Source organism: Eleginops maclovinus, chromosome 3 (assembly GCF_036324505.1).
Source record: "Eleginops maclovinus isolate JMC-PN-2008 ecotype Puerto Natales chromosome 3, JC_Emac_rtc_rv5, whole genome shotgun sequence".
In the NCBI taxonomy this organism is placed as follows: Eukaryota; Metazoa; Chordata; class Actinopteri; order Perciformes; family Eleginopidae; genus Eleginops; species Eleginops maclovinus.
The window spans coordinates 8,789,358-8,810,229 of record NC_086351.1 but is presented as its reverse complement, the minus strand read 5'-3'; the positions used below and the strand labels follow the sequence as shown (position 1 = coordinate 8,810,229).

At 40.5% G+C, this 20,872-nt stretch overlaps 1 protein-coding gene across 2 annotated transcripts in view; it reads left to right on the top strand.

The window, feature by feature from the left end:
* Positions 1-4,761: 4,761 nt before the first annotated feature.
* Positions 4,762-20,872, top strand: part of znf385d (zinc finger protein 385D) — a 61,524-nt gene continuing 45,413 nt past the window's right edge. For both annotated transcript variants that reach the window (XM_063877984.1, XM_063877978.1), the window contains exons 1-2: positions 4,762-5,037; positions 12,158-12,297. In XM_063877984.1, coding sequence (XP_063734054.1) covers positions 5,016-5,037; positions 12,158-12,297 — 162 coding nt within the window. In that variant the 5' untranslated portion in view covers positions 4,762-5,015. The remainder of the gene's footprint in view (positions 5,038-12,157; positions 12,298-20,872) is intronic.

Genomic DNA, 20,872 nt, shown 5'->3' with positions numbered 1-20,872 from the left:
AGAGGAAGGAGAGCGAGAAAAGGGAGAGCTGCCATTTCAGATAGAATAAACTTATTTACTGGAGCTGTGCTCTGTAGGGGAGTCGTGGGAGAGGGTGGGGGGTGGACAGGGAAAATGGGAATTCAGGATTAATTGAAAACATCTGTGCTGTGCAAAATGGCTTCAGCAGAGGAGCCTGAAGGGGATGATAGCAGAGAGGAATCACACACAGCAGTTGAGAACATATCATATATTTGATTCTGTTTTTTTTTTCCACCCTGAAGAGATACTGATGATGCCACCAACTGTCTGGCTGGATATCTCAGTGTGTGTGTGTGTGTGTGTGTGTGTGTGTGTGTGTGTGTGTGTGTGTGTGTGTGTGTGTGTGTGTGTGTGTGTGTGTGTGTGTGTGTGTGTGTGTGGCACAGGGAGACATCACTTTGATCAAGAAACCATCTCATTCTTAGTCGATACCAGCGGCCGGGGCTCAAGAGCGGTCAATTCTGTCTGACCTTCAGATGCAGCATTACAGTGGGCCAATCAGACAAAGTGTATGAGTGTGTACTGTATGTGTGTGTGTGTGTGTGTGTGTGTGTGTGTGTGTGTGTGTGTGTGTGTGTGTGTGTGTGTGTGTGTGTGTGTGTGTGTGTGTGTGTGTGTGTGCCATAATTCCAAGCAGAAGTTAAACATGGAATTGCATCAAATACACACATGAACTTTTGTCATCTATGCTGCACAAATATGCATCTTTTAACTAAATGAATGTTTCATTGACTGCCTCTGTTAGCACGTTATTACACCGGTGAAACATCTAAAAACTATTTCTCTTTCAATTTGAGCAAGATGCAATAAAGCATTATGAGAGCTGATTAGAGAAAAAAAAGAAGAAATAAAAACGTTGCTTGCTTCTGCTCCTTCTTGTTGCTTTGTGGCATCGATTCACACCTCAAACACTGGAGGTGTGATGATGACATACATTTGAGTTGAACCTCAAAATAACAACCAACACCATCAACTGATTGTCTTGGTTATTTCTGGGAACAGACACACAGTTGCAGTCTCATTGGGAAAAGCGCTATACAAATCTTTTGTATTATGATTATTATTATTAGCTTATCGCTAAACGCACTAGCCTACCTGGTATTACCTTTGGAACAGTATGAAGAGAAAGCACAAGGTGTAAAAGCATGCATTTACCTTTTGGCTTTATCAAGCATAGCTATACAAGTAGTAACAGTAGCTAACAAGTCTTGCCACCCAAAAACTGATTCAAAAATGAATGATGTCAATCCATGACATTGCTTAAACTTTCCAGTGTGTATACAGTTCTGCCTTTGCACCTAACTAAAATGCACATTGAGGTCTCAGCTTTATACAGCTGTAAAATCTGTGGGAGATGTTGTTCCCTCCCCTGGTGCGCCCCAACTCCACCAGAAAGACATACAAAATTGATGATACAAAGGGCTGCTAAAAAACTGCCCCCACGGTTTGTGTGGACAAAGCAGACAAATCAATTCTTTACAATAACATTCATTAAAAAATGATAGCTATCAGGTGGGAAGCAGTGATGACAAGTCAGCTCTTAGTTTGTTATGTAATCATCCTTTTGAATTGAGGATTACACTTGAGTTACAATAGAAAAAACACGAGAGAGAAATACCAGGCCAAATCTGAAAAAAACAAACAAAAACTGGCATATGGTTCGAGACATTTCAAATCACCTAAAATATTATTTGTTTTGCTGCTCGTAAAACAGATATCACAGTAAGGGCCTTTACATATGTTCATCGCATATTATTGTTTCCTTATGTTTTTAATCTTGATTTAAATGTTTTTGTTACTGTTTGAAATTAAAAAAAGGACAAACTTTATTTCTCCTTTCAGCATTGACAGCTGCACCGCAGAAAATACCACATCCTGTTCTTCCATCCTTTCACAATAAAAGCCCTAGACACATTTCTTACCAAACTGTTTACCAGTGGGAACTCAGATCTACTAATAGTATAGCTAACAACACTAGCTCAGAATGTACCTCGTGTAGACTACCTGATGCCATTCTATGTCAATAAGATGCCAGTTTCGTCCTCTGAATCCGCAAATAACTCAAACCTGTGTTGGTTGCAAATCTCGCGAATTTGAGTCGATACGGTATGAATTGTTTTTATTTTTGTTTAGCTTATTCGCCACGACCCCGCTGTGCTATGGCCTTTAAGCAGGTTTGCAGGTTCACTGGACTTTTCTTTGTGGATAAATGAGTCTGTTTTCATATTGCCATTTGTCTCGGTTTATGTGTGTCTGCAAACGTCATGAGTTGGGTGTTTCTTTCAAATGTATGTTCAGTGGACATGTGTATGAAATGTCAAGAGTGTGGTTGTTTATCTGTTTTTAACTGTGTGTGTGTGTGTGTGTGTGTGTGTGTGTGTGTGTGTGTGTGTGTGTGTGTGTGTGTGTGTGTGTGTGTGTGTGTGTGTGTGTGTGTGTGTGTGTGTGTGTTTCTGCGTAGGCCTACATGCGTTTGTGTTTGTTTAGCTGCCTGTAGCCTACATACATCTCTTGTTGAGCTTGTCGTCATATCTGTATTTGTCAGTGTGTGTAGTAGATGCATAGTTTCATCATGCTGTGTGCCCGTTTTTAAAAGCATTAGAGAGAGAGAGTGAAGTGTGTGAGAGAGAGAGAGAGAGAGAGAGAGAGAGTGTGTGTGTGTGTGTGTGTGTGTGTGTGTGTGTGTGTGTGTGTGTGTGTGTGTGTGTGTGTGTGTGTGTGTGTGTGTGTGTGTGTGTGTGTGTGTGTGTGACCACAGATAGAGGGGAGCAGCAGCAGAGTCTCATGGCTGCAAAAGCAGAGCAGCAGCAGCCTGATATCAGCTCTTGTTGATTCTGATTGCAACCAGCTAGAGAGGGGCAAAAAACTACTCTTGAAAAGAGAGAAAAGGACAGAGAGAGAAACCAGACTGAAGGGAGTGCAATGCAACAAAGAGTCTCGGCACGAGTGTGTGAGCATCAGAGAGAAAATAAAACAGTGAATGTCATCAACAAAGGGTGAAAGGGAGGTGTACAAGAGAGGGGAAGGAAACACAAAAAAGAAAAGCAATCAGTGCACTTACACACATTTAAGTAACTGTCAACTTTCTGCAGTAATCAGATTTCTTTGATGTCAAGTAAACAAGAAACCTGGTTTCCATAATTGGGATAAAATAAATTGAGAAACCTCATAACTTGTCTATATTTCTCCAGAAATGACTTCAGAGTGGGAAATTATCAGTGTGACAGCAGAGCAGTGGGATTAAAGCAATTGTGTTACACATAGTGATGCTTCTTTTAAAATAAGACAAGACAAGTTCTACCTAAACACACGGCAGCCTGCATAAGTATACATAAATCAGGTTTGACAGATATTTCTTAAACAGTGTCCTCTCCACAGAGCCTGTAAACCATTAAAATAAATTTACCCTGGCTCCAAAATAAGGCTGAGAATAGGAGAGAATACAAACTGCCAAAAAAACAAACCAGTTATAATGAAGATTTTTTACGTTAATGTCAATACAAATCATGTCAAATCAAAGGCACCAGAGATGTTTTTCAATTTCTAACTGGAGTACATCGGAACAGACATTGTTGGCATTCAGAAGAGCTTTTACGCCTAGTGATTAAAACATTTTGGCCACCAGTGAATGCTCTTCTTACAGTAGAGAGATGGCTCATAAAAGACTGTCCTTTCCTTTGGTCAGAGATCAGGTGTTTTCAACATCCCAATGGCTTATGCTGAATGAGCTTAATGTCAGTCGTGCTAAACAAGTCTGGGGCAGTGCCTTTCGTAGCGAAAGTATTGCCTTTTTTCGCCAGGATTTTGTATTCATCCTGCTTGTGAATTGAGTTGACTTATTGCTCTTTGAGAATTGTTTAAAACAAGAAAGAAATTTGTCTAGAAATCATTTGGATATCGGTTAAAAGCAAGTGCAATATTAATATTTCCATTAGCTCTGATTTTGGTCTCAACCAACTCCTGGGAAAAATATTGGATTCTTTAGTTGCTCAATTCTCCACTAGGTTCATCAGCTAGTTGCTTAGTGTGACTGCCTGCAGTTTAATGCAGAGCAGGTACGGTTTTGGAGTGTTTTGTGGCTGAAAATTAGGGTGTTGAAAGCAGCGAGAGTGATCCAAAAGTTGTGGGCTGTTAAACCAAAACAGCTGAACGATACTAAACACCCGTAGAACTGAGGGGAACTGCAGTGGGGTGATAATTCCCTTTTAAATTTCCAACATAACCTGATTTCTTCCAGCTCTTCTACTTTTTGTAAACGTGCTGAATGAAGAGAGAAAATGATAAGGGACAGAAAGAGTAAGTGAGGAAAGCCAGCAAGACGGAGCAGCACTGCGAAGATATTTACTGAGTTTGAAACACAGAGAGAGAGAGAGAGATAAGGAAGAGAAAGATTCAGGGGAAAGCAAAGGAACAGTCAGAATAAAGAAAAGAGGAGCACGCCAGAGATGGAAGCAGGGAAAGGAGAATAGGATCAAATAGAGTAGAGACAGGGGAAAGTGAGAGTAAGAGAGAGAGGCTTGGTTGACACATAAAACAAAGATGAGACACCTAGAGAGAGAGGGAGAGATAGGCGATTGTGGAGAAGAGGCTGTTGCTGGAAAATGTAGATAGACACCTCGGAGAGAGAGAGAAGAAAGAAGCGAAGGGATCCAGTGTGTGGAGGGGCCAGAGAGGAGGAGGAGGAGGAGAAGGAAGACAGAAGAGGGGGAAGACAGAGAAGGAGGGGGAGCTAAAGAGGAGGGGAGGGGACGAGACAGGCAAAGGAGGACCAGAGCGAGGAGAGAGAGAGGCAGATACGGAGGTCCACAGACAGCGGCATGCAGAGTGCAGCATGCAGGCTGGCCATTGACGCTGCAGTTGGATTGAACACACATGCACAGACACACACACCCCTGAGGAGTGTATGAGACATGCCCAGGCTGCTTTCCATGGACACACACACACTGGCAGGGCACCAGAGAGGAAATACAGCACATCCCCAAGCCTGAGGAGTCATGGAGAGCAGCATGTTTTTTGGTGAGTTTTTATTTATATGTTTTCAAACGCATAATTTCATCCTTGTGTGTGTCCGCAGATTCTTTCATCCAAGGAGTGTTTGTTTTTACTTGTTCTGGTTACTGAGAGCACGAACAGGAGAAGCGCTGGATTACATTAAAGGAAGAAACAGTGTGAAGTTACCCACTAGGGAGATTCTGTTTTTTATTTTGTGTGTGTGTTCACTGCATGTGTTTCATCACAGTCAAATGCACAGTATAAGTGCACACTCCCCCTCTCCTAGATGTAAATGGGTTCCAGACCGCCTGTATCTTGTTCTTGAAACTAAAAAAGATGTATGGGGGAGCCGGGTGCTGTTACAGTGAAGTTGCACACTGAGGAATCCCAAAACTGTTGAATGAACCTGCTTCTCAGGTAACCCCCTTTGTATTACTCATGTTGTGGTTTATTGGACTAAGTCCCAGGTGGTGTTGCTGCTGAGATTACAAGCTTTGGATTTCATTGTGACCAGCTGACTGTTCGTAAGAAATCAAGTAAGATCAGAGATGGCAGCACTGGGGGCCACTTGATGTTCTGTGTAGGATATTTACAGAAATCAGAGGAAGGCCCCTTCCATTAGTTTTTTTTTATGGAGGAGACTGGAAGAGGCTTAGGGAGACTTAATGCGCGAGTGGCTCCTCGTCAAGTGCTCTTCTCAAGGCTGGCTTACAGTCACATATGAGGAATAATTACACAGGGATCCGGAGTTCTGAGGTGGGTGATTTGTTAAATGAAAAACTATTTTTTTTTTATCCTGGGGATTAAAGTGATCTGAAGTTACAGACTGTGGCTTGTAAGAGCGAGAAGGATTTTCTCTTGTTATGCCATACACAGAGAAGGAGGGGGGTGGGGGGGTGCGGGTGGTGGTGGCTTATAAATGAATAAGCTGTCAGGTGCAGAGACAGCTTCAGCTCTTTGAGATCGACCGCCGACGTCAGTCAGGTGTGCAGCTTCTTGAAAACAAAGAGGGGAAGCAGGTCAGGTTGAATGGATGGTTTTGGACTATGTCTCCTTTTAACCTGAAATCAAAGGAGTTTGTGATGTTTCTTTTCATGCATGTATTGTCTGACAAAGAACCGTAAACCACCTTATCTTCAGGGCTCAATGTGGAGCGAAACAACAAGAGGAGTAAAGGTCACTGTGTTTGTGTACAGGAACTGCATTGCTTTAACATTTATGAATCCTTAGTGCACAACCGCACTGCACTCCAGAGAGAAAATAGATGGTATCTGTTGAAAGATTAATAACACTGCTTGTTCAGCAACTCTGCATTGCTGCTAGCTAATTGGAACACGTTTTTTGTTAAAGTAATTATTATCGGGTGATATATCATGAGACTCTTGACCTCTTTAAACCAAGATGCCAAATTGGACAAGAATATAATCAGATCAAAGAAAATGCTCCTCTTGCATACATCAAAAGGAGGCCGTAAAAGAGCCATAACCCAGCAGGCTAATAGGTCTTTAGTTGGTGGTGCAATCATACAAGCTATTAGTGTTGTTGCGTTGAGGGCCCGGAGGAAAACTATCCAGTGCGTCTGGCTTTGTGGTCGGCGTTAAATGGCACGTAAACATCTTTTTGGTTAACCTCAGATTACAGCGCACATGGCAAGTGATTTTTGGATCTGATTCAGAGACAGCTGTGTTTATTAGTGAGCTTCAGCAGGAAAAGCTACGGTATGCTAATCTGGAGAGGAGTTATGTACCTCCTGAGCCAAATGCATGCTGTATGCCACACGCTTGTGAGATTTATGGGATTTCTTACGAACACAGAGTTTATCCTGTAAAGGTTAATTGGAAAATAAGTGAAAGTTTAACTTTAAAGCAAAAAAATAAATAAGAATGCTTTAAATCTACCCTTTGTGCTCACTTTGTTCGATGTAATAGGGGTGAAATGATCTTATCCTCCTCGCTTGAAGCTTGGTACTGATCTCAGAGCATGTTAAGGGCCACAGAATACAATCAGCACACTCCAAGAAAACACAAAGGTGTTAATCACATCTGAAGCGTCATCAGCATACAAATTACTTTCAGTGAAATTCAGATTTATCTAATAATTGGATTTATGTTTGCTGAGGGAAAGAAGGAATTATGTGCCAGAGCAAGCTTTTTATTTGGAATCTCTCTGGCGGCGTGGACTCTCAGTCTCTCTGGACAGATCTTATCGGGGGAGCAGCCAGGTTCAGGACAGTAAAAGGAGGCGGATGGTGGAGGAGAGCGGAGCAAGATGATTAATTATTAATGCCAGACGGCGTCCTCCAGACATCATTTTAACTCTCCCCCTCTCTCGACATAATGCCGCAGGAGTAAAAGCGCTTCAGCCCAGATAAGGGAATCTTTCAGGAAGGGCAATGCAGAGGACAGCCAGAGAGTCGGAAACATACCCGATATACAGTATACACGTCCCGTCCAATGAACTGCTCGTAATGTCTTAGACTGTATAAACTGCATCATTAAACACAGCCTCAAAGTGAATGGATAAACAAAGGCTACTGGGTAAAAAACTTTCATCAATTTTGATCTGTTTCAAATTTTTCGGGAAGTCAGATTTCATCTTAGTTTTGCATCATTACACTTCAAGGCAAAGCCGGCTGAAAAAGCAATCCTAAAAAGCCCTAGGTTCAGTTTGTGTCAACTGGTAAAATTGTTTTTAAGAGTATGCACCCCTAAAGCATAATATCATCTGTCATGATAAGAGCTTTTAAAGCTGCATTACTTTGTTTTGTTTGGCTACTCTGAGAGAAGCTGGAAAACACAAGTTTCATATATTTATGCCTTATAAATTTGATATGGATAATATGTTAGCAAATTGTTTACACATCCAGCAAACATCAGGCGACATTACCTTTTAATTTAGAGTGATGTGAAGACTGTACGTGGAATTCACTTTCCTTCTAGCTCTTGATTTACCTCTTTAGTTGCCAAATGTTTATAAGCTAGTCCCCATACATTGACAGCTGGACAGGGGGCCTGGAGTAGCTTTAGGGCTTTTTTGCTAAAAAAACAGCTGTCCGTGGTCTATGGAATTGATGCAGACAAGATCGCACTAAACCAAACAGTTAAGTTGTGTGCAAAAGCTAATTTTGAGACTTCTATTATTTTAATACAATTAATTCACGTGCAATTAAATGATCATTCATTCACCGAGAGGAGGGGTTATGTGGTTAAAAGGCACCCAGCAGCTGATTCTTTCTGAAGCACACTTTGAGTTAAATCACATTTTTATGGTACATTTTTTATTGGAATTCCTGGTGTTTGTTGGTTTTAGGTTTTCTTTTTGAGAAGAGTAGATATATTGTACAGTAACCACTCTTAGCTGCTTTCTGTGTGGCCTTAAATAAATCTGTGGCTACATTTTTACATAGACAAACATTTCGCAACCTCAAATTTCCCTTTTACCCACACATACCTCCTGCTTCATGAGAAGCTCACAGTGAGAAATTGTCCCTCAGATTGGGGAATTCATTCACTATGTAAATAAATTAGTGTTGGGAGAGATTGTACAGATGGGGAAATTACATTTTAATTTATAATCTCTATTTGTTTGGCTTGAACTTGTTTTGATTGCTTAGATATTGATGAATGTCCAGAATATAAGACCAGGCATAAGACAAAACTGTGATTTATTTTTCCACATTTTATTTTGGTCTTAACTCCCTGGCTGCTCAGACAGTCTTCAGTTATTTTAATGATTGTCGCCTGCTGACCTTTCACTCTCCCGAGCCATTCTCCATGTGAAGTAGATGACCGCGCATCCCGTTGAGACTCAGGCCACACGGGCCCTGCAGTCTGTCGACAGAGTCAAAATTTAGAAGCAGTACACAGAACTAAAATATTAAGCCAAACTCAAGTCAAATATTGACATCTCTAACAAAGTGATACTAACAGTTGCCATCTGTGCTTCTGTGCCAGAGCCTGCTGCAACAGGATTTTTCTGCATAGCTCAAGCATCTTGAAGTCTGTGTGGAGATCAAATGTCTGATTCAGGGTTAAGCAGCCAGTGCTCATTTTTCTGCTCTGCCTCTTTTTCTTTTTTTTTACACATTTGCCGGTGATGACAGCTGATCAAGTTGAGAGCGTTGAAACACTTCGCTGCTGCAGGCTGGAATGTGACTTTATGTTCAGGCATGTTTTTCCTGAATTGTGATTGTTGCGTGTTATCCTTGACAAAAGCAGACAACAGAAAATCAGTTTGCCTTATCTTACCTCAAACGGGGGGGATGATGGTATATAAGGTGAAAAAGGTTAAATTCAGTGAAGAATAAGCATTACACAAACACTCACCTCATTTTACAACTGTAGTATACTTCTCCTTCACCAACCTTCAATACTTTAAAACGTAATTACATTTGACATTTATAGAAACTAGTTCCTTTACAAACCTCGCTGTTTGGCCATGCAGCATCGTGTCTCTATGGATGGCAATGGTCAATTCCTTCTTTGGTGCACAAAAAGTGAAGCCTTCTAGTGAGGATTTAGTGTGAGTCCTTTTTTTTAATCAACCTTTTTAGGATCATGTGGGTCAGTGGGTTCACATCTTTAGTCCAGACTGAAATATCTCAACAAGTATTGAATCGATTTTCATCAAAATGTCAGTCTGTCCTCAATTTGGTTTCCCACCCCTGCTAATAATTTAATGCTAATTAACATCTTCAGTGCCCACGTGTGCTCTTGAAGGCTCTTAGAACCACACATTTAGTCACTGTAGATGGATGAAGTGCGTATCGCTTGCGGGAAATACTACCCGCAGGATTAGTATATATGCTGGATTGTGCAAGAAACACATCTGTTCCCAGCATGGTTGTAGAATATGTTTTTATTCAAAACATATGATAAACATAGAAAATGTGATGTGTTGTTAAAAATCTAACTACACATGATAAAAAAAGTAGTTTCAATAGTTCTTCTTACCCAGGTGCAACATTAAAAAGAAAAAAGTATCATGGTACAGAACGCTCCATGAACTTCTATCTATGTTCCTTTTAAAGAAGTGAGATTTTAAATGCAAGATGAATATTCGTATAGGGTGAATGTGAATTGAAGCTTATTGTTGTAGGCTCTCAATAGGCTAGTTCTTCAAGCAGCGACAGTGTCAATACAAAACTTTTAAGACTCTAATGTGAAACTAATAATCTCTGTGTGATGTTTTATCATGAAGGACTCCAGTCGTTATGACACATCATATTTCATATCCTATCACTCAGCAAACCAAACATGACCCTATCGTACATTTCAGTTTGTCAGTCTTCATCTTGCTGCAGACTAATCCTTCACATCAGCTCTGGTGTGTTTGAACGGCCTGTTTTGACTGTCAGGCCGTTAGTGGTGGATTTGGCTGGTGGGTGGTGAGGCGTGCCTGTGGGTTGACGTCAGGCCGGCATGTCGAGAGATAGCATGGTTGGATGATCCGTACAGAACGACATGCTTTGCTAAAGTTGGGACGAAGACGTGCCTCCACATGAGAGACGGCATGTGTTCTTTTTCCAACAGATGGCAGCGCTCCGCGACTGGAGTGGGAGACAGTCTGTGGTTTCTCCCTTTTCTCCTCCTGTGTTTATGACTTTTATTTACCCCTTACCACAGCCTGGGGACCAAAACGTGGCAAACCGTGTTTTTATTTGTCTCAAGACGGAGGTTTGATACAGTATCTGCCAGCGCTTTAGAGCCATGCTGGCCCAGAGTTCCACTGTTGTTAAATGTGCAGCAGTAAAAAAATCATCCCTCTGGTTCTCATTACAGCTTCGTGAAATGGCTTCTTTAATTCCTAATGTTTTGGCGGGCTATGACGGCTTCCTTTGCCTTTTTTTTTATCCTGTACTATTGAAATCAGCCCTGTGCTGTTTCCAATTGGCCGTTTTAAAGCGCTCTGCTGGCGTGGCGCACTCACATGACAATAAAAGTGAAGTATTTACTTTGTTTTTCCTAGATATGTAAAGGCCTGGCCTGCTTTGCAATTAACTCATCTCAGAAGACAAACTGTGCCTGCTACAGTCATTCCACATCGGCTCTTTGTGGGGACAAGTCAGAATGAGAACATCTGTTTTGAAGAGATTAACATCATCGCAGTGTCACATAGTTATCATCTGCATCTACAGTTTATTCCCAGTGCATTATGTGGGTCTGACTGTGATTTTAAAGAAGAAACTAAATCCAGAAATCTTCAGTCTTAAGTCAATTTATCACAGACACAATCTTTGAGCCAATGGAGACCATTCTCCTAATTGTCGTGTTAAAGAGTTGAAAAACGTTGCAACTTCAAAATGTACAAATACTGTAATATTAGCTGAGATGTACTGTAGTTGAGAAAATCTGAAAAACGTACAATATTGACATTAATTTGTCCTTTTGTCAAACCACTTGACCAGAGTGTGTAAAGAAAGAAAGACATTTACGTAATCATATACTGATATTTTGAAATAAAACTATACAAAATTGCTGAAAAAAGAATGCACAAATCTCAATTTGTTTATTTAGGCATGGTAATTCATTCTTGACCTTGGTTGGTCTCAACCCCAGGTCCGTCCACAAGTTATTTTGAAGCTTCAACTCAGACTTTTATAGCCTTGGAAAGCTCAGAAAACGTAGATCTTGAGTTGATATTATTTTGTCAAATACATTATAAAATAGAGGAAAAAGCCAAGATATACCCAAAAATGAAAGAATTTATGATAGAATAATAAAAAACGTGTTATAAAGTGATGGCTTTTAAATGATGGAAATCCTCGAAAAGGAGTGAGATTCAAGGTTTTTCCAGTCTGGATGCTTTAAAAACCATCCAAATTGGAGATTTTGGGGATTTCCATGCCTTCAGCTGAGGTTAAACCCACTGTAGAAAATCTGAAAAGTTGTTTTTACTCCTGGCATTAATATAAATCAAATCTCTGGAACCAGTGTAAGGAACGCATGCATTGGCGGCCTTGTTAGCACAGGTGTTAAATACTTGAATGTTTGAGTAAAACAGATAACATGTTACACAGTGCAGAAACGCATTGTTTCACAGACTAAACAAACACTCTGACGGTTCACTTGGAGATTTTGACTCAGCTTTGTTTCCCTGCTGCCATCTGCAGTTCAATATGTTGCCTTTGCTCTGCCTCCTACAGGTAACACATGTCAAAATGGCCTCATGCCCACCCTGATGCGTCCCGCCTTGCCTGGCGTCCAGACCTCACGCATGAAGCAGTTCCTCCCGTTTCCATTGGACACGGCCACAGCGGTCAGCCTCTTCCAAGGATTCAATGCGGTGAGTCTCCTCTTTATCCAGCATTTGTCACATGATCTGCTGCTGCTATATGTTCAGGATTTTACATCTATTTCTGATATATCTCTGAAATATTCATATTGGAGTCGTCTTTATTTAAAATGCTTATCACTGATTCAGAGCTGCACACAAAGAGCAGCTTTTAGCTTCGGGGCATCGTAATCTGACCTTCCTCAACCTCATTTAGTCAAGTTCATGCATCTCTTTTTTTTTTAAATAAAATGCACTCTTAGGTTATCCTGGGTACATCTAATTATAGATGCTTTGAAAGCTTTAATGCAAGACTTTAAAGAAAATCATAAAATGAATATTTGCAATGGTTCTGACTATCCACTTTTGAGGAGTACATTTCCATCTGAGATCAGAGTTTTGTTGCAAAGGTTGCAATTTGAAGGAGTCGCCGAGCTTTACTGTGTTTTTTTTAAATATGGGAAACATATCATTTCAAATAATTTAATAGAAAAGAAAATAGAAACATATTTGTGGAAAATGTGCACTTAGTCTCCTGCCAGTTTGAATATTCAACCTTATCTTGGAGCTGTATTGACAGCTCTGTCTTTAGGCTCCAAGACCAAAACTCATTAATAGAGAGCCAGTTATTTATATTATAAGGAGTATGGCTGCCAAATACAACTCATCTCTTTATTTATCTTCACATCTGTTATTATTTTTAAACCACAGCAATATATTTTACAATAGAAAATGCTGAAAGCCAGTTGGCAATCTAATTTAGTCTAACATATTTATTTTAAATGTGCAGTAGGTGCCAGAGCGACGACTAAGGTAACATTATAGTGAATCTCTGTGAGACATTCTGAGAGCGACGAACGTTTGTAAATGTTGCACCAATCTCAGTTTGGAAATAAATGACAATAAGCAATTATTTTAAACGATAACTGAATAATTGCAATTTAAATTTAAAGCAAGGAAACCAAACCTTCATAGCTTCTGTGGTAGTAAACCAATTTTCATTCAGATTTGAACAAGCCGTTTCAGGAAAATCAGGATGGCCATTTCTTAGTATTTTCCGACATTTTACACTACGAAAATACTAAGAAATGGATTAATAGAAAAAGTAGTCTGGTAATATCGAGTTGTGGCCTTGAGCACAATATATCGATTCCGTCCTGAAATGATTCATTGTTGATGTTACAATATTAATGGTATACTCTTTCTATGTTGTTAAGCTGACGTGGAAAAGGATGCATCTTGTTTAAAGATTTAAAATACTTCCTTAAAGGTCAGTGTTTTTAAACAGGCATGGAGACAAACTCTATAATCGACCATTTCTCCAGAATTGATGTTAACAGCTTTCTGAAACGCAACGGTAGCATGTGGCTGCACAGACCTTATTGGATTTGCAATTGTTGAGGCACTACCTTTTTAAATGGACCACTCATCAGCTATGCAATTACTGTACCAGGATTCATGTGTACACTCATATGGATCTATTGATTCTTCTTTTAAAAGCAAGAAAGTAATTATGAGGAACTTTGTGGCCATGTGGAGCTCATATCTACAAGGTCATCAAAAAAAAAAGCGACGACTCTTGGTAAAAAGAAAAACCCTGACAGATCAAAGTCTAAAAGCTTTTTTCAGTGTCTTCTTTTGAATTACAAGGATAGCTCAATTTAAAATCTGTTGGAAGGACTGGTTGAAATATGGACCACAGCTGGATAAGAGTGAGGAGAAAAACACACATGAAGGAACAAAGACAACAGTGAGGACATCAAGGCAAGAACCCCAGATAACCCTTGGGATGATAGATGTTTCGTGTGAAATTTCAGGAACACTGGTCCCCTTTCTCGCCTTGTCTAATCTGTATTTAATAGACTTGTCTTCAGATAATGAGTAATACACTGGGAAGCCTCCAAGTGGTGGAAAGCTGATACTAGATTAACACAAAGTAATCACCTCTCATTCTCTGTCGCACAGACACACAGCGGGTTCCTCTCTCATCCTCTCTCTGTTTTCCTTTTTGTCTTTCCTCAAACTTTTCTCACAGCTCCTGATTTATTTACAATCCGTTTTAAAAGCATGAGTTGTCACTAGAATCTGGTTTCACACGTAAGTTATTGGTTTCCGCTCTGCATGCTTCCACTTTTTCAGCACTTTTAAAACCAGTGTAAGTTTGGTTTTAAGGGAACAAGCAAGGAGCCAGTTTGGAAGATTGTAGGTCGTGTCTCTTTTTGTGGTATGTGTGACTTTCTGGGTGGGAAAATATGTTTTACAAATCTTATAACACCAAGAGCTGAGATGTCAAATCAGTGCCACAGGGGAAAACTCCTTGACTCAAATATTGAGTTGAGTTAAGCAAACAAAGTAGCAACATCTTGTACCTGAAATGAAAGTGAAAAAGTGAAAACTAGGGATGCACCGATTGCAAAAATGTCGGCCGATACCGATGTTAAGAATAAAAAATGTGCCGATGCCGATGGCCGATGTTTTACTATATAAACTGTAATAGTAGCACAATGCAGACTAAGGCGGCCTATCCCTTTAAGAGAGAGAGTGGGGGATACCTGTGTGCATGTGTAAGCTCGAGTGAGAGGTTGAGCGAGCCACAGTAAGTTTGTGGAAGTTAACGGGAGTAGCAGCAAGTATAACAAAGTCACAAATATATACGACAGCCTCCCAAGAACACTGAAGAATGGATTTAATTTACCGATCCTCCAGACACCCGGTACACGGGGCAGAAGTCCTGCAGCATGCACACCGTGCAGCAGCAGCTCCTCACAGAGGAGAGGAGACGACGCCCCCCCCCCCTCCGAATGACCTTAAAGTTACGGCAGACCTACAGTCACTGTTCTACTCCTTTAAAATGATGCCCTGACTTCAGATTTGGTCCGTCAGATTTAAAAACAACGACGCTAATGTGACTTCTCCCGGTCACGTAGCAAAACATAAACATCGGCGACTACCATCAGTGATGTCACCTTATTTTACCGATGTGTCGATGGTGGTAAATAGGACTAACATCAGCCGATGTCTCACCGATGTATCGGTGCATCCCTAGTGAATCTGCAAGGATTTCGTAGTTTCAGATCTATTGAAGAACATAATAAATAGGGACAAATATAAGAAAAGAAAGCCAGGAAGTTAAACATCTGAGAAAAACTGAAATAAGGATTGAAGGAAATCAACACGTGAAGAGAGAATGAAAGAATGGAAGAAAAAAGCAACATAAAAGCAAACATTTTAGTGATATTTTTAGGGTTTATACCATTAAATGCAACTTTTGTTTCCAACTAAAATGTAGCAGGCCAAATGGAAGTACTACAAAACTTCATGAGTAAAGTACGCAAACAACTTTCTGAACTTTAACTAAAAATGTGCTCTCTGCCCCCACATATGGGTAACATGGCTTCAGGAGCAAAAGATGCAGATCTCTGATTGTAATTGCGCACAGAAACCAAACAGCTGTTCGATTGACTGCAGCAGACTTTGTAATTTCCGGATGAAGCTGAAGCTAGTTTCCATCTGAACTCCCACTGATGGCACGCTCTTATATATCTACTGGAGATGAGGTCAGATATGCTTATGTGCCTCCAGGGCTCAATAAACATTTACACTCTCTTATAAAGAAAAACATGAAATAATCCTATATATGATGACAGTTCTTCCATTAACACAATAACAGCACACTTCATCCCGGGAACACACATTATTGGATGTATTTTTCACTTGTGGTGCAAAAGAAAAATACAGAATCCTAAAAGCGTGTCCACACCTGCATGAAATGGGACTAATAGCAGAGTCTCTTGTTGAGGTTTTGTGCAATCTTGCTCTGGACGCAGTGACTGACACTTCAAGGAAGTCTTTTGCCGGAGGGAAAGAAATGATGTTTGTTATCCAACTGCATGTTCTCACTCCCTCTTTCTTTTGTCCCTGGCGGGCCTCTTAATTCAAGGAAATGTAACAGAAAAATGTGGTTTCAACACATAAGAAAACCCTTCATGCATGTAACTACATGTGCTCGGAGACACACGGGAGTAAAAAGGTCTTTCTGGAGGCTCCAGTTTGAGAGGAGCTCTCAGACAAACAAAGTTATTTTGTAGTTCATAAAAGAGAGGAAGATTGAGTGTTGTCTTGTGGTGGTTGTGCTTTTACTACCAGGTGTGGAGCGGTTTATGAGCTTCTTTATTTCCACTCCTGTTTCCTCAGGCCTAACACAAGAGCTCCTGACTGATTTCATAAAGTCTGTTTTTAAAAGATGGGTTATTTTAATTTGTCATATTCTCTTCCGAAATTGTTATAATATAGTTTCATGCTTTTTGATATTAAAAAAAGCATGAAACTATAACTATAAACTATCCCGGATTACGGTTGCAGTTTTAAACGGTTGGTTAAGTTGTAAAACAAAACCAAGCAAAACAAAATGGCAATTAGACTAATTGGTGAGGTTTGGAAATAAAGATCATAGTTTGGCTTAACATTGGTATGTTACAATAAGGTTACAGACGTAAATGTTGCCATCACTATGCTTCACTATCGGGTGCAGTGCCTTGTTTAACCCAGACAGGACGCTTAAAATTGAGGCCAAAATGTTCAATATTGGATCATCAGACCAGATAATGTTGTTTCTCACGGTCTGAGAATCCGTTTGGATCTTGGTCACCGCTCTTACAGCGGCCCGTCTCCCTGGTTAGTTCCACTCTAGGAAGAGTCCTGATTGTTCCAAACTTCCTCCAGATAGGAATTAAATAGGCTGGGCTAACAGAATGTTTTATGCAGTATTTTCTTTGCAGCCTCCTTTAGATCTGTTCATTGTCGCCATTCCCTAAACTCTGCAGACTCGTCTCATGACCTTGAGGCTTGTTCTTGCTCTGATTTGCATCGCCATCTGTGAGACCTTACAGACAGGTGTGTGTGTGCAAATCCAGCCCAGAGGTATGAGCTAACTAAGTATGTTTACTACTTTGTTCTTCTACTCCACTTCATTCAAGAGGCAAATCGTGAACATTAATCCACTACATGTATTTAATACCTTTAGTTACTTTACTAATTTGGATTAGGGATGTTAAATATAATCAACTCTTAGATAAGACATTAGTCATTAAAAGTCATTCAAACTAGCTGCACCTTAACCAGCTTGGCCAACACTCTAATGCATCAATAATTATAATCAAACATAAAATATCAATGTGAAAGTGTGCATGTCAGTGTAATATAAAATTCCATTGTGGAGACTCTAATCAATATGTACGCCCTAGTTGGACACATCAGAGTCAAAAGCCTCATATTCATTTTTGGCAGCACCTCGGCTTGTCATGTAGATACATATATCAGTGACAGATCTTGATGCAATTAAACAAACATGTCCGGAGCAATCAGAATTTTCTGGGCTCGGTCTAACATTACATCCCTCATTTGTTTTCATATGATCAGGAAGATTTAGAGCAGCGAAAAACAAAAAATGATGCCCAACCTGTCACAACGTATTACTTCCCTGCTGTTAAAAATTCAATCTATTTTCTAAACCTATAATGAGCAATTAGTCCTGCAACCGGAGTGGAAGCGTTGAAGTTAATCATCAAAATTGAACGCCGAAATCAGAATACCAAACTGAAGATGTGAGAATGAGTTTTGCAGGTTGAAAACACGAGGCAAACCTCTTTGCCTTTTTCTGATATTGAACGCTGGCAGATCAGAGAGCATTATCAAATAAAATGTCAAGGCAACCTCCAAATGACAGGGTGTTAGCTTGACAGAAGAACATGAAGTGACTGATAGCTTAATGAGCACTTCAAATGAATGAAATCTCAAGTACCACAGTACCTCAAGGACTACTGTTTGTTTTTATTTGATCATGGTAAATACCATTTTGTTTAGCCATATAGCTGTGGGTATCCAGCAACAGTCTACACAATTGATCCTTTTCTCATCATAAATCTTTTCAACTTCAGGCATTTATGGCGCTTGTACAATAACACATAGTGCACGGACTGCAAACTTGAGGAGTTCAGCAATTCAACAGCACCTAACAAACATGCTTCACTCCTATTGAAACCTTTAAACTAGCCTTCCCACACAGCCACCCCCCCCCTGCCTGAAACCCCTCAAATGGACTCTTTTGTTTACTTCTGTACCATAATGACATCACTATGTAACACTTGCGCTTCTATTGGCTAGCGTTCCAACACATTGCATGTGATAGGTTAAGGGGCAGGACATCTCTAAGAGGATGATCAATCACAAAAGAGCCGGCCAGCTCACCAATCAGAGCAGACTCAGGCTCTGGTTCAGACAGAGGGTGAAAAGGGGTGCTGCAGCACAGGCAGTATGAGAAAAATAAAGAGCTTTTTGAACATTAAAGCATGGAGACATGTCACAAAATCACAAGGCACAAAATACATTTACTGTATGAATTACATTGGAATAATATGTTCTCTAAACAAGCCCCTGTGTCTGATACCTGGGAACCTAAACATACTGTATACTGTGTCAGGATGTGTTGCTGTTGACCTGATTTGAAACTCAACGTTTTGAGGATACCATATAGTTACTAACAGCAAAGAGGCCATTCCAGGGAGAAAGAAACAGAAAGAGAGCTTTGAAGAACTTTTTGTATTGCTCTGCAACTTTCAATTGATTCAATCGTTGAAGAGTTATTGAAATTGCCACCCCGAAAGAAATGGAGCAAACCAGAGAAGAAAAAGTGGGGGAAAGGAGGGAGAGCTCAACAGAAACGAGTGAGTTTTGGAGTGTAATGAAAGGGAAAAGTGGAAGGGGCAAAACTAGTTTTCAGTTTAACAGAGTGATCGAGGTGTGTTTGTGTGAGTGTGTGCGTGTGTGTGTCTTTCTTTGGCTCTGAAAATAAGATCTATCTTGCCCGGAGCTTACATTTGTCTTGAAGAAACAATACAACCTCCATTTCCCCCTGCAGAGTAATCAGGAATGTGATTTATCGATTCCACGCGCAGATCTGAACGCTGGGAAATTGCTTTGTAGTCCCGCAGCAGCAATGACAGAGGCCTCCGTGTGCACCAACGACAGCATCACAGTCCTTTTAAATGTGTACCCACCCTTGCTAAGTCAATATTAGCATCAATGGCTGTAATGTGCTTTTCGACAAAGCACAGGACGCAGTGAATTCAGAGGAATCCTGTTGTGCGTTCACGGCACTAGAAGTAAATATCCCAGTCGTTTTTTCCATGGTTCGATGTAAGATGACAGTCGAACACTTCCAAGAATCAAGTCCCCGATGTGTTTACTGTCAGTCAGATGATGTGCTCATTGATGGCTGTTTGAAGAAACAGTTGAGCTCTGTAGGTGAGATTAACCTTGTTTTACGGGTCAGAAAAGAAACAGTTGGTGAGTTTTTCAGCATGAAATTTGATCTGCACCTGTGTCCAAAGCTCTTCATAGCAACAGAAGCTGAGGCTTATCTGTATTGTAGTATTAGGGGATGGCCAAATAACAAAGGGCCAAAAAGGAAGTGACGAAAAACAGTTTATCATGCATTTGAGATGTATATACTTATATTGACAATGTGTAATGTGAACATTTGAAGTGATGAATTATCATTCGACTCGGCTGCTTCTCTCGGCTTTTTGAAGCATTTTAACACCTTTCTGCCCTATGATTGATTTCAAAGCCCTAAACATTATTGCATTACAGAGATTCCTACTCCCAATGAAGGGTAATCTTGCTGGGTTTTTTTGTGCTGTTGACAACACTCCTAGCCATAACACCTAGAGTTTAATTGATTAAAACTGCAGGCAATAATATCAATTCAACCTTATTTTGTCTTACAATTTTGTCAAAAAATGATTATCTGTTACCTTCTAAACCTATGGTATTATCACAACGATCCAGCATAGTAAAACTACTTAATGAACCAGCAGCTCCTCCTTCCTTTCAGCTTTTTATATTTAGTTGACTTTCAAATGAAGAATGATCAATCCAATCCTGCTGTATATGAAGATAAAATTAAAAAGAACAGAGGACGAATCAAGGCTGTTTTGCATACTCTCATTTGATTCACACATGTCCCATAAACATCTGAGGGACTCAATAAAATGTATCCCAGTGGGAAGCCTGCTAGGCCACCGAACAACGGTAAATGATCAAAGCTAGAGAGCGAGCGGGACCACCACGGTGCCGGCTGCCTTCCCTCCAGCGACTCACACCTGCTGGAGTGTAGTGGAGTGAATATCTGTCTAATGTGCAGCGCAGCGGCCCTTATCATTTAGCCTATGCTCTGGGGCTTTTTAACCCCCTGAACTGAGTGGAAGCTTTATGTTGGCGGAGCTCGTCTTTATGTGTTCTCCCACGATAATATTTCACTCTCTCTGGATAGCTGCCAGCTCTCCGCAGTCTCTCCGGTGGAATGCAGAGATAATAGTGGGGAGCTCAAGATGATTTTTTATGGAGGAGCTTAGAGCCAGCTTCCCAGGCGGGTTGTGTCGATGCTATAGTCCAGTATCTCATCCTTGTCTCTGTGACCTACTGGTACTCCACACCGTGAACAGGATAGCAACTTTAAAACTCCTCTGGGTGTTTTTTTAAATTCTCTGAAATGTCAACCACAGTGTGATAACGGATGAACACAGGT